We start from the raw sequence: 12510 nt of genomic DNA, 5'->3' as shown, positions 1-12510 counted from the left end.
ACGCTATTTGACACTGGGGAAGGAAGTATTTAATTAGGGGGGTGATGTCCTCTCAAAAAGGGTGACTGAGACAGAGAAAATTAAATGATTCTTGCATAGCTTAGTGGCAGAGTGAGGAAGGAAAATGTAACCCTGAGGAGATCTGTTCTGGAAAGAAGCCAGCGCTGGAGTGTGCGAGCTGCTTACCCGACTGTCCGCTTTGGCTCCAGCTCTGCAGAGCTGTAAACATCTGGCATGGGGACATGAGACATGATGCCTTCAAACTTCCTCCAGACCGAGTACTTTTCTGGCTGTTTTTGTCTTTACAGGAACCCAGACCTTTGTATAACAGAAGGTGCCAGTTTTATTCAAGCGGAGTAGGATTCCTGTATGATGCCTACCAGACAGAGGTAAGCAGTCACCTCAGCACATGTGCATTTCTGTAGTATATTGAGGGGCTGGTGAGGAGGGAGGCAGCTATTTGAGAGTGTCTCTGTGCATGTAGGTCATGGGTTGATGGAAACCCAACTGTTTTTTCCTCCCACAAGTGATTCCCCGTCTGTCCAAGCCTCCGATGATTGCAAATCATTACAACCAGTGAGGTTTTGAGTCGTCATCAGTGTTTGTATCCAGCACACTACTCTGGGACTGGAACAATTCCTAGTCCATCCATACTGTTTAATAGCTGTCTGGAATGTATTTATCACATTGGCATCTTTCTCTAAGGAGGATTTTGTTGACTTCAAGTGGTATAGGAAATATCTAAAAGAGTCCATTTGCATTGCCCAGAAGACTTCAAGTATTCTCTGTATTTATCCAGCACAGGCCAAGAATGTCAGTGGTTTGCATGCAGTTTTTTATTATCGCAAGGACATTAACATGGTAGGAAAAGTGCCCATACCCAAATGGCTAGCCTCCTGAGAAGTCCAGATTTAGTTTCCTCTCCTATTTTTCACTTTGCTATTATGGTAAACTGGTGGGAGTGAAAAGGAAATCAGGCAGAGCGGGATGGAAAACAAACACTTCTATAACTTACAAGAAGCCAGATGTCCTTCATCACCATTCCTCCCGTTGCTGTGAAAAAGTGTGTGGGGAATGTTACTGTTAATAATTCTAGACAGGTTAGCAAAGTCTATCGCCAGGCTAAGCAGCTAATACTGCTTAAATCTTGCTGCTAGGGCACCCTGTCGTTGGTTCCAGAAAATGCATGACAAAAATGTTTCAATGACCTCCTTGCTTTAAAGACCTGCCCAAACCAAGCCAGGGTCAGTGACAACACGCTTTCCTGTAAGTTTTACTCTATCCTCGTCTATATTGTTCATGTGCACTCAGACAGAGACGTGGCCCAAGGAATGCTTCTGATTCCTCTAATTAAAGCGCATAGCTGGGGTCACACTGAGCACATCTCCCTGCAGGTAACCCCAGCCTTGGGCTTCTGGCCAGACAGCTTCCCCCAGCTCTGCAGATACAGGCAATGTCTCAAGATGGGCCACCCTGAACTCCCGTCTCTATTCTGGGCAAAAAGTCCCCTACAAACCTATCTTTTTTAAGGTGTAGTTAGTTTGTAATAACATTCCTGTCTGCTTGTCCGCTGATCTAGAGTCAGCATGTGCTAATTCAGAGTTAATGATCCATGGCATTTGAACTTGGCTTTGGCTTTCCTGAAGTTAGCCAGCTGGTGAGCAGGGGACGTGCTCCGCAGTCCAGGCGAACACCTAAGCAGGAAGGCAGATTGTTTACTGAATGTGAGTTTCCTTTTGATCACCATCGCTCATGGAGTCTGTTGTTTTCAGTTCTTTTCTTTGCTCATAACAGAAACAGTTTGATTTCATTGCAATTACTATGAGGTGAGAACATCTCTTCAATTGTGCTGAGGGGATAGACAAGGCACAAACAGCCAGAACCTGAAAAAGCTAAATGTGTGGTCACTGTAATGAAAAAAATAGGTCTTGACATGCAGGATACCCACAAATGGCCTGTTTCCACCACCCTTGCTCACACCACACAGCAATTTGTTTATTTTGGTTTATCCACTGATCTCCTAAAAAGGAGTGTCTTGCTCTTTGCATGTTTTAAAAATGCAGTGATAAAAATAGACAACTACAGTAACTCCCTTGGCCAAAAATTCAGGATGTCTTGCAGCCTAGAAGCAGCTAAAAACATGTCTAAAATCTTGCCAATCTCCCTCTTTGGTCCTTCTAGCCTTCTGCAGCCAGAAGGGGCAAACTGGCCTTATGATGCTTGGAGAGGGGAAAACTGCTTTTATTTCCTATCAGAAGTGATCCCCAAAGCAGTGCATCAGAAAGAACCACCTTCTTAGCAACCCACTACGTGTAACAAAGTACTCAGATCCCTATCATCCATGTATAATGGAAAAGGGTACTTTTGTCTATGTGGGTCCTAGGCCATTTTGACCACATACAGAGGGTCAAAACCAAGGTCTTATGTTCCACTCAGTGCAAAAGGACTAGAGCATCACAACAAAATATCTTTGGCAGCAAGTACATTGGCATGGTCAGCTCCAGGGTCAGTTTTCAAAATTCTTTAAGAAATAGCCACGTGTGCTATTTCAGTCACTTCTGAGCTGGATCTGATTAATCTGACATAGTCGTTGACATTGGTGCCCTCTTCTCCTGCAGTAAATTGCAGCTCGGGCTGAGGAAGGCTACAGCTGATTATGCCTTCAGGTCAGCAAAGCCCTTGTGTGAAATTCCAGTACGTTCAAACACAAGAGGAGGAGGTTGATGAAATTAGGTCATGTCTCAGGTTGAGATACTCTTGTGACAAGTGGGACATGTATCAGGCTGTGAACTCCATTTCTGGATTGCAACTCATATTGGAACCGTCCTTTCATAACCTAACTTCCACTTTGGGTTAGAACAGCTGATTTGCAGTAGAGACTAACTAACCATGTGTATAGCCTTGTCCTGGGCAGCAAAGCAATCCTCAGGCATCATCATTTTAACTTCTTTTTAGCTTTATCACCCTCTAATTTCCACTGCTCAAACAAATCATGCTAAGGACAACAACTGTAGCAAGTCTGAGACCAGCAGCAAGATGAAATTTCTCAGGTGCTGTGTGTAAGACTTTTCTTTCTGCCGGGAACAAACATGTGAGAAGTATAGACACATGACAGTGGCTGTTTTCACACTAAAAAGGATGCGCAGATCCAAAAGTTGGGAGCTGAGAAACGTGGTGTAACATCTTTGGATACTGTCTCACAGAGGAATGCATTCATGGCAGAGCAGGAGTGAGAATGGCTGACAGATGCTTTTCAAAAGCAGGCATGTATTCTTGAGCAGCTACTTCTACTCTTTCATTGTGAGGAATTTTCTGTTCAATGATGTGCTTTATATGCGTTTTGCAAACGAAATACCTCTCAGTTGTTACAGCACATTCTTTCTATCAAAATAAAAACTATAGCAAGAATGTATTTTCTGTCCTGCTAGCTTTTAAAATGTGACAGTTCTCCAGGATTTCAAACTCAGTAAACTAAAAATCTCAGGAATAAATAAATAAATAAATAAATAAAAACAAAAAAAACCCACCAACCTTGTATATAAAGTATTTCAGTTGGTCTACAGTGCCACATAGAAGTGCTATATCCTTACCACATCTAAGGAGTCATTAAAATGATTTCTCGTCTGCGTGGAGAGTGGCTTACGTGTGTCTACCTTTATTGCTCCAACACTTATCTAGAGCCTGTAATTCCTGCTCACACAAATAAATCTTTTAAGTTTTATATCCAAGAGCCTCTGTAAATGGTAATTATTTGCTGGAGTGCTTGGATCTTTTCTGAGTGGTTTTGTTTGTGGGTTTGGAGATTGGTGCTGTTGTTATTCTTAATTACTTCCTTCTTCAGGAGGATGTTACTGAAAGGAAAGAGCTCCTATTTACCAGAAGCTGTTCAGAGAAATTGGCGTTTTTGCCCATTTCCCCACTATAATGGAGTGGTATTCTTATCCACTGCAGTGGCTTGCTGTAGTGTATCCCTCAAGACCCGTGGTCCCCGTGTCACAGCTGTAGGGATCTGCTGTGGACTCTGGGTCTTCAAAATAGCATGGAGCAGTGCAGCAAAGCTGCTGAAAACTCCAGCAGTCCTGGCACACCATCCAGCCAACACAACAGCACAACAGCACATAAAACCTGACGCTGCAGTAGCTGCTTCTTGGGGTCAGTATGCTGCACTGAAACACTGAGATTAAAAGTCAGTTTCTTCTTTTTGGCAGGTGACGTGTTATACCTTAAACAACAAGTGCCAGCTGAAAGTAAAGAGTAACACATGCTATTGCTGTGACCTCTACAACTGTGAGAAGTAAGTACCTGTGTGCAGCCGGCGGCCTCTGAGAAGTCCTCGGTTGGTAGTCCTTCCTCCTAAGAGACGGGAGTTTTGCCCTTAGGCCTGGAGAAGCAGCACAGAGGACTTGTATGCTGAGCAATCCAGCTCTGCTGTCACTGAAGCCAGTGGAGAAGAGCTCAGGGGCTATGTGTTAGTGCTGCCATTATTTCAGTATCTTTTTCTTAAAATATATTGATAAGCTTTTTGGTGTGTTATCAAAGTCAACCACTCAGGCATAGCCCTGTCAAGATTTACTTGTGATCTTGCAATGCAGTTTTCTCATTAGATTTAATTAATCATTTTTTTCTAACAAACTTTACCAAAGACAAAATAAATAGGAACATAGTGTCCATACAGAGAGATCATGTGGTGGTCAAACACAGAGCTCTTTTGTTAGCAATAGCCTCTATATGCATGGGTTTTTACTAAGTTGCCAGTATAGATACAGACGGTCTTGTGTTTCCTGAAGCTGTCCGTTTGACTTCATCATTACTAAAGCATGAGAAGCCAGAAGATAAGAAGTGAGGAAATGTCTGGGTATGCTTACAGAGATCAGCAGAAGGTAGCACAGGGTTGCCATGCGGTGATTTATCAGGAGTACAAGGGTGGTTAGGAAAACTACATCACAGCCAAGCCCACGGGTTTGTAATGTGGAAGATGGATGAAATGAACTCACACAGCTGACTGGCCACCTGGCACACAGAGATTTCAACTGCAAACAGCATCGTGTCTTGCCATAAACAAGAAGCTGGAGAGAATTTCCCAGGGTTGAGCTTCTGCCTGACTCACTCTGTACAGCTCAGTATCATCTATCATGCACTCTCATGCAACCTTTGTAAACCTCTAGTTGACCCACAGTCCCTCTTCTTCCTTTTCCTCTGTGTATTTCCCATCTTTCTTCCTTCCTATGTCTCCTGATGTTTTTTTTTCTTCCTCCTTTTCACATGCCACCAGTTCTGAATAACCTCAGTCCTCTGTAAACTTTGGCTAGCATGCTACGAGACATGAACGTTTTTGGTGTATGAGAATGAGGCTGGCACTATGAGGTAAAACACAGGGTTTCCGCTTGAAAGAGTAGTTTTTGCCCAGAACCTAACTAAATTAGAGAAGTAAATTTAAATTTGGGACTAGAGGGAAGTCTTCTGTGCATATTGCTCATGCACACAGACACGAGGTGAGTGCAGCTCTATGGAATGGATTAACACAGCCCAACCCAACACAGAAAAGAACAGGAGTCTTAAAGGGGTGAAAGCATTCAGAATTACCAAATAAATTGACTGAAACTCTTTTGCTTGAAGCGCAATGTAGCAACAAGGAGAGAACAGGAATCCCCAGAAAGGTGGGGATTGGGCTCTTCTCCCAAGCACCAAGTGACAAGATGGGGGGAAATGGCCTCAAGTTGCACCAGGCGAGGTTTAGGTTGGATATTGGGAGAAATTTCTTTACTGAAAGAGTTGTACAGCATTGAAACAGGCTGCCCATGGAAGTGGTTGAGTCACCACTTGTGGAGCTCTTCAAGAAACGTGCAGATATAGAACTTAGTAGCATGGTTTAGTGGTGGATTTTAGTCCTGGGTTAAAGGTTGGACTAGATGATCTTAGAGGTCTTTTCCAACCAGAACAATTCGATGTTCGACATCAAAACTCCTCCTCCATCTCCTCAGTGCCAATTTTCTAATACATGGGGTTTGTTGGAAACATCAGAGACTCATCATTGCTGTGACAGTGTTTAATGATATAATTAAACGTGTGTTCTGCCAGTGTAAGCAATCCTCAGTGGAAAGCAAGACCTTATGGGAAGAGTAGAGAAGCAGTCTCACTGCTTTACAGACTCGGCACATAGGATGGACAAAGAGAAGCTGGAGGATGTCATGGTCCCAGTAAGTGACTTGGTGTCAGCCGTGCAACAGACCAGTACACAGGCAGGATTGCAAGTCAGACACCCTCAGCCTGATAGCAGCTGGAGCTGTGGCTTTATTTAGTTAAGTGACGTCTGGGCTCATATAGTAGGGCCCAAGTGAACTTGACAATAGCAAATCCACAGTGCCAGAACCATGCCCCACAACAAATGATTTGACATTTCCAGAAATTACCGTGCTTGGCTTGGACCTACCCAGAAGTGTTGTGGGTTTCTCCATGCTGCTACCTTCCTCTGCAGAGCTTTCCCTAACCACAGTCCCCACACCTGCCTCACGTGCTGGGGAGGGGGAACAGAAAAATATTTCACAAACTGCTCTCTTCTGCTTTCCACCATAATCTGATGGCACTTTCCTAACAGTGCAAAACCAGACTTGGCATTTAAAAAATCTTTCCAACTCTTTTCCAGCTGCTCTAGGAGCTCATTAGTGGGCCAGCATTAAGACAGGTACTGGGAAGAACTGCAGGAAATTGTTTTCAAATTTTGCAGTAGAATATTTCTCACTTTCAGAGAGGTAATGAGGATTGACTTCACGACATGCCTGATTTACAGTAACCATTGCAGTGTAGAAATATAAAGAAATAAAATTTTCTGGATAGTACAATCCATAGTTTAAAGGCACATCTTTACACTGTACTATGTTGCATCTGTTAATTTGGAACTGCAGACACCATAACCAAATGTAGCCAGCTGGCAAAACCTCCCTTCCTGTGGTTGAATTAATGCTTAAGCAACTTGCCTTTCCCACTGTCGGAGATGCCAGCAGATTTCCAGGTGAAGTGGGAAAGAAAGCCACGTTAAATGTTTTAGCTGGTAGCTAAATGGCCAGGGCAGCACCCGTATACCAGGACTATCTCTGTGTTCAGAGACCCTTTGCAAAAAAGGAGTCCCAGCTCTACTAGGGTTGGTATTAGTAGGTCTGCATGTTTAATGTTAGCTGAGCAGAGCTTTCTCCAGTTCATCTGAGCAGTGTTCACACCCATAGGAGGGAGTATGGATTAAGTACTTTGCCAAAGAGAAAACTAAGCAGGAGGGACTCAGATCCTCTGGTGCTCTTTATTTCGTGCAATGCACCGTCGTGACCCCATCTGCGTTCCCTTTCAGCTCAGAGCAGTCCTCCAGCTACTACGAATTTCTCGGTGTGAGCAGCTGCCAGGACGTGATTCACCTGTACAGGCTGCTGTGGTCCTCCACAGTCCTGAACATCATCGGGTTGTTCCTGGGGATCATCACGGCAGCCATTCTCGGGGCCTTTAAAGACATGGTAAGGCTCGCGGTCTTCTGCCTGCTGTAGTGACTTCTGTGCTTGTTGACGTTATCAAGCAAGTTAGAAAACAAGGAAGCATGAGTGTACAAAACATGGCACTTTAAACATGTTTCCTGTGTGGTCTGGGAGTCTGGAGTCACATATTTAGGCTAAGCAGTTGCCAGCTGCTCACAGCTAAGTAGGTCAGGTCTGGTCAATACATGAGTGGAGGGGAAAAAAACAAGCATCTGCATGAACAGATGCTGGCGCTTCACTTACTGACATCTTTTTTTCTCTTCTAATTCAGCACTGGACCTGGGGGCCAGCACAGGCTTAAAGCATGCTAGTTTGTAGGTAACGTAAAGCGCAGTTCCCAGGTGTGACTATTTGTGCAGCTCTTTTTCCAAGAATGGGAATTAACTCTGAAGGAGCTGTCAAGTTTTTATTTAAATAGTTGTATTCGGGTCACATTAATCCTCTGTTGTTGCACTAAGGAACGCCACTCTCTAACTGCTCCCTGTGCCACCCAGATATAAGCTGCTGCACTCAGAAGAGGCTGTGCCAGGAGGGGTAGAGCAGCCAAGAGGCTCCCAGTTTACTAGCACTCAGAAGAGTAGATGGTATTTATTCCCCCAAAGAGCTTCCAAACTAAACAGACAGAGGTGTGGGGATGGGGCTGAAATGCAGGAGCAGAAGGGAGGCGTAGTAGCAACAAATGTCTTCTTAATTCCATGGTATTTCAGGTGACTGTTGAGAGGGGAGAGAATTAAATAGAAAGAAAGGTCAAAGAAAAGAAGATAGGGATGGAGCAGGGAAGAGAAAGTAGGAGAACTGAGGGTGATGTGCACCAGGGGGACAGACTGGAGGAGAGGGACTGCTCCGAGCTGGCAGCCAGTGAGCCAAGGACTCGGTCAGACTGGAGGGTGTCCAGGGCTTGCTCCAACCACCCAGCATCTCTGTGGTGCTCCTTCTCCTCCACACAGAGCAGTCTCCACGGCCTTTACTTGAAATTCACCTTTGTTAAGTTGCAAACATTTGCTGGGACTGCTCCTTTCTCTAGCCTAAGGCAAACAAGCCTCCTGAGCCTTTGCATGTAAGCGATGCGCAGCTGACCCGTGCTTTGTGCGAGGGGACTCTTGCAAGGAGCTGAGAGCAAACTGCAGCCAGCTAGGCATGAAGAGCTGTGGCTGCTTGAGAGGGGAAGCAGCTTTCCCAGCTTAATTCATCACCTCCCTGGGAGAGGAGGAGTGGCAGAAGGGAAACAGAAGCAGCCCTGGTGGGAAATGAAGGGAAGAGCAGCCGCAAGAGGAGGGGAAGGCAGGTGCTATCTAAAATGAGTCTTGATAGAGCAGTGCAGCTTTCCAGTGCTGCTAAGTTCTTTCCTCTTCCTTTCTTTCTTGTTCTTCAGCTGTAAGGTGACTAAAATGTCATTTAGCCTGCATCCCTGAACACAAAATTTTTGGGCCCCTAGGAGCCAAGCTTTAATTACATATGAAAAGATGAAAGTAAAATTTTGTTTCAGAGCTGCGTCCTGCCCTGGGATTACCATCTCCAGCCTCTGGGGCCTTGCACAGCCAAGTAAAAAGAAGCTTTTCAGTGCTTCTTCTTTTGGGAAGAAGCCAAGAGCTTTTGAGCCAGAGCTGCTAGTGCTTCCCTGAGATGTGGAAGGCTGTGGAGAGCCAGGCTGCACCCATGTAATGGCTCACGTCAGTCCAGGCTTAAACAGGATTTGGACTGAAGCTTTGTAGCAGGGTGAGCTCAAACCCAGCTGATCTCAGTGCTGTGAAGATATCACTGCACTGCTCCCAAGGGATGCCAAGCCGAGGAGATGTTCCTGGGAGAACTGGAGTCTCTGTGACCTGGTGGAGTCTCTGTGACCTGGTGCATTCCCCGTGCTGGGAAGCAGAGTCCCAGGTCAAGCTCTGGGTCTTCCAACCAGGTGGCAAAAAGCCGTGCAAGCAATTTGCAGCAGCTTCCCCCTGGACTTGGCTGGCGTGAGTCTGCTGAGGCTCCAACCTAAAACCTGATCTGAATAAGCTGTTTAATAAGACCTCTGCAGCAGGATTGGGGAAAAAAAGGAAAAAAAGGAAAAAAAAAAAAGAAAAGAAAAAAGGAAAAAAACTCACTAGCCTAAGGGGAAGGATGAATTTGTGTCAATTAGCTTAGCACAGGAACCATGCTATGTTTGTGAAAGTGTTACTAAAAGCAATCCAAAATGAAATGACCATTTCTTGCTCCTTTGCTTTTTCAGGGTCCTTTTGAGGTATGTACCATAACTGTTTTGTTGATCTGCTGCTTGCTTTCGTTATTAACGGAGTAATTCTTGGGAAAAGTGTGGGGGAGAGAAGGGGAGGGCAAGAAAACATCAAACAGAAGGGAGAGAGAAGGGGGCATGGGACTGAAATAAGAAAAAGCTTTGAAATGTGTGGGAGAACAATTCACTTTCTTTCAGGATGTCACCTTCCCACAGATATGCTCACTGGCATTTTCCAGGGGGAGCTTTAAAGCCCACTGAAATGCCTCAGGGCATTGCTCTGAGGTTGACTTCCAGAAAACACAACTGGCTGGCTGACTAGTCAAACAAAAAAACAGCATGTTTATCTCTGGGAATGCTGGCAGCCGAAACACGCTGCAAAGAAGAGAGTTTGCAAAACAGTGCAGTTGCTTCTAAATCCATCACGTTTCCTGGACAGAAAAAAAAAAAAAAAAGAAAAAAAAAAGTGTTGTTTTGGTTGTTGCGTGTTTCTTTCTTGTGACAAATTCAGTGCAGACCTTGGCATGCTTGCCGTGGCTTTGCTGTGTGCCAGAGAGTTGTGCTGGCTTAGTGGGAAACCCTTCATCCTTCCCTGACCCCAGGGTATCAGCTCTTGGTGGCCCCTGGGTCACCTGTGGGGCTGTCCCCTGTGATCCGCTGGGGGAGCTGCAGCCTTTGTGACAGTACCTTCCTTTTCAGATCTGCTGTGAGCCTGGATATAGGATGCTGGCTGGGCAATTATCTTAAAGCCACCTTTAACAAAAAGCAGGTTAAGATGTAATGGAAATAAAAGTGTCCAAAACGGTAAAATGCCCTGATCTTTTCTTACGTGAGAGGTAAATAAACGCATGAAAAATTTCACTTGCTAGTACAAAGAGTTAATCTAAAACCTCTCTTCCCTGCCCTGGTATTCAGCTGATGACTTGGGGATGTTTTCCTGACACACCTTGCCAAGGAATCTGCCTGCCCTAAGTTTAGGGTTGCAGTAATCAGAACAACCTCTGGTCCTGGGGGAGTGTGCTGGCTTTTTTTTTTAATTATTATTATTTATTTGATTAGTTTCCTCCTCAGAGTCCTCATGGGAATCTGGACAGATGAAATATCATTCCTATCTCTTCCCTCACCCTGCTCAAAAAAAAAGGAAGCTGAAATAAACCTCTACTGAGCTGCTTTCCACATGTTCATATCTTAGCACTCCTGCAACTGAAGTTGCAATTTGCTGTTAAATTCGTTGTGTGGAGCTGCTCCCTGGCTGGAGATGCTTACACTGACAGTGCTCTCAAGTCAGTTAACAGCTTCTTATCTCTTTGACTTGGGTGCATGTTTTGGTTTAAAACATCTCCACCTACCCTTGTGTTTTAGATGACTAATTAAATGTAGTACCACTACTAGAATACCTGATATAGGACTACAGGGAATGGCCTCAAGTTGCGCCAGGGGAGGCTCAGGTCAGAAATGAGGAGCCATTTCTTCTCAGAAAGAGCAGTCAGGCACTGGGACGGGTTGCCCAGGGAGGTGGTGGAGTCACCGTCCCTGGGGGCGTTCAAGGAGAGGTTGGACGTGGTGCTTAGGGACATGGTTCAGTGGTGACATTGGTGGTAGGGGGATGGTTGGACCAGGTGATCTTGGAGGGCTTTTCCAACCCTAATGATTCTGTGATTGTATGAATACCTGCAAGTCATTACTGGCTCCAGGGTGAGACCAGATAATCTGATAATAAGATGCTCGATGAGTGGGTTTGGAGTGGTTGACTCCCCAAATCTGTCTTCTAGGGCTGTTGTGATGTTTGTCCTTAGCAATGGGAGAATGTTCCTGCTATTGGTGGAGAGAACATGAAAGGATTTAGAGGCACTCCTGGAAGGACAGAGATACCTTAGAGGTCCCAGAGCAGAAAGTTGGTAGCAGATTCAGACCAGAAATCTGTATTTCATGTTGTGCAAAACAAGTGTTTCTTGCCTTATGTCCGTAGCCAGAGGGATATGGCTGCTCCAGAGCCTCCCTCCTCCAAGGAAGAACACGTTCTGGTTGCTGGTCCTGCTCCAGCCAGGGTGAGACATGTTGCTGGCCTGAAGCTTTTGGATCGTAGGCAATCTCATGAGCTGCTTCTTGCTACTGCTGTCTGAAAGGCAGCTTCTCTCTTTCTTCTCACCATATTCACCCTTCAGGGCAGGTAGAAAGGAAGTGTTTTGAGGAGAGTACCTTGAAATGAGAGACTTGCCTTCTCACATGAACTAGGCCTTCTGCTTTAACCTCATGTGCTACATCAGTGACCTAGACGACATTTTCCATGTAAAATCACAATTAATGCACCCTTGCCTGAATCACAACATGTATGCTATCTCTGAAGGATGCGGTGGTTCATGTCTCTCACAGATAAGTCCGAAAGGAAATGCCAAAAAAATTCTGGCAGCTGCTTTCAGTATGTGTCTTGCAACCACCATCTTTTATTATTTCAGTAAAAAGAAAATTCCATGCTCTCATGTGAAGGAATCTGCTAATAAAAACCAACAGAGTGGAGAGAAACCACTGAGCTGGCCTTAATTTGCAGAGCAGAGGGTCATGAAAATCGTTCACAGAGTTCTGTTGTCCTTCGCAAATGGTTATGTAGCGCGGGGTTTTAGGAACACAAGTCCCGTGTCACATTCAACCTTCTATTTTGTTTGTGCTTTTTTGTTGTTGTTGTTTTGTTGTTGATTTTTCCTAATTTTATTGGTTGGTTTAAAATGAGCTATTACTTCCTCCTGCAAATTTTATCTCACATTGTGGTTAAGGGAC

The 12510-nt window shown here is 44.8% G+C and overlaps 1 protein-coding gene across 1 annotated transcript in view; it reads left to right on the top strand.

The window, feature by feature from the left end:
- The window catches only part of TMEM255B (transmembrane protein 255B), a 71503-nt gene that overhangs the window by 53005 nt on the left and 5988 nt on the right, over positions 1-12510 (top strand). The window contains exons 5-7 of the mRNA XM_035565586.1: positions 309-389; positions 4209-4294; positions 7340-7499. Coding sequence (XP_035421479.1) covers positions 309-389; positions 4209-4294; positions 7340-7499 — 327 coding nt within the window. The remainder of the gene's footprint in view (positions 1-308; positions 390-4208; positions 4295-7339; positions 7500-12510) is intronic.

The sequence above is a fragment of the Cygnus atratus genome, chromosome 1 (assembly GCF_013377495.2).
Source record: "Cygnus atratus isolate AKBS03 ecotype Queensland, Australia chromosome 1, CAtr_DNAZoo_HiC_assembly, whole genome shotgun sequence".
NCBI classification, from domain to species: Eukaryota; Metazoa; Chordata; class Aves; order Anseriformes; family Anatidae; genus Cygnus; species Cygnus atratus.
The sequence above is the reverse complement of the archived record's forward strand: the minus strand, read 5'-3'. Positions and strand labels throughout refer to the sequence as shown.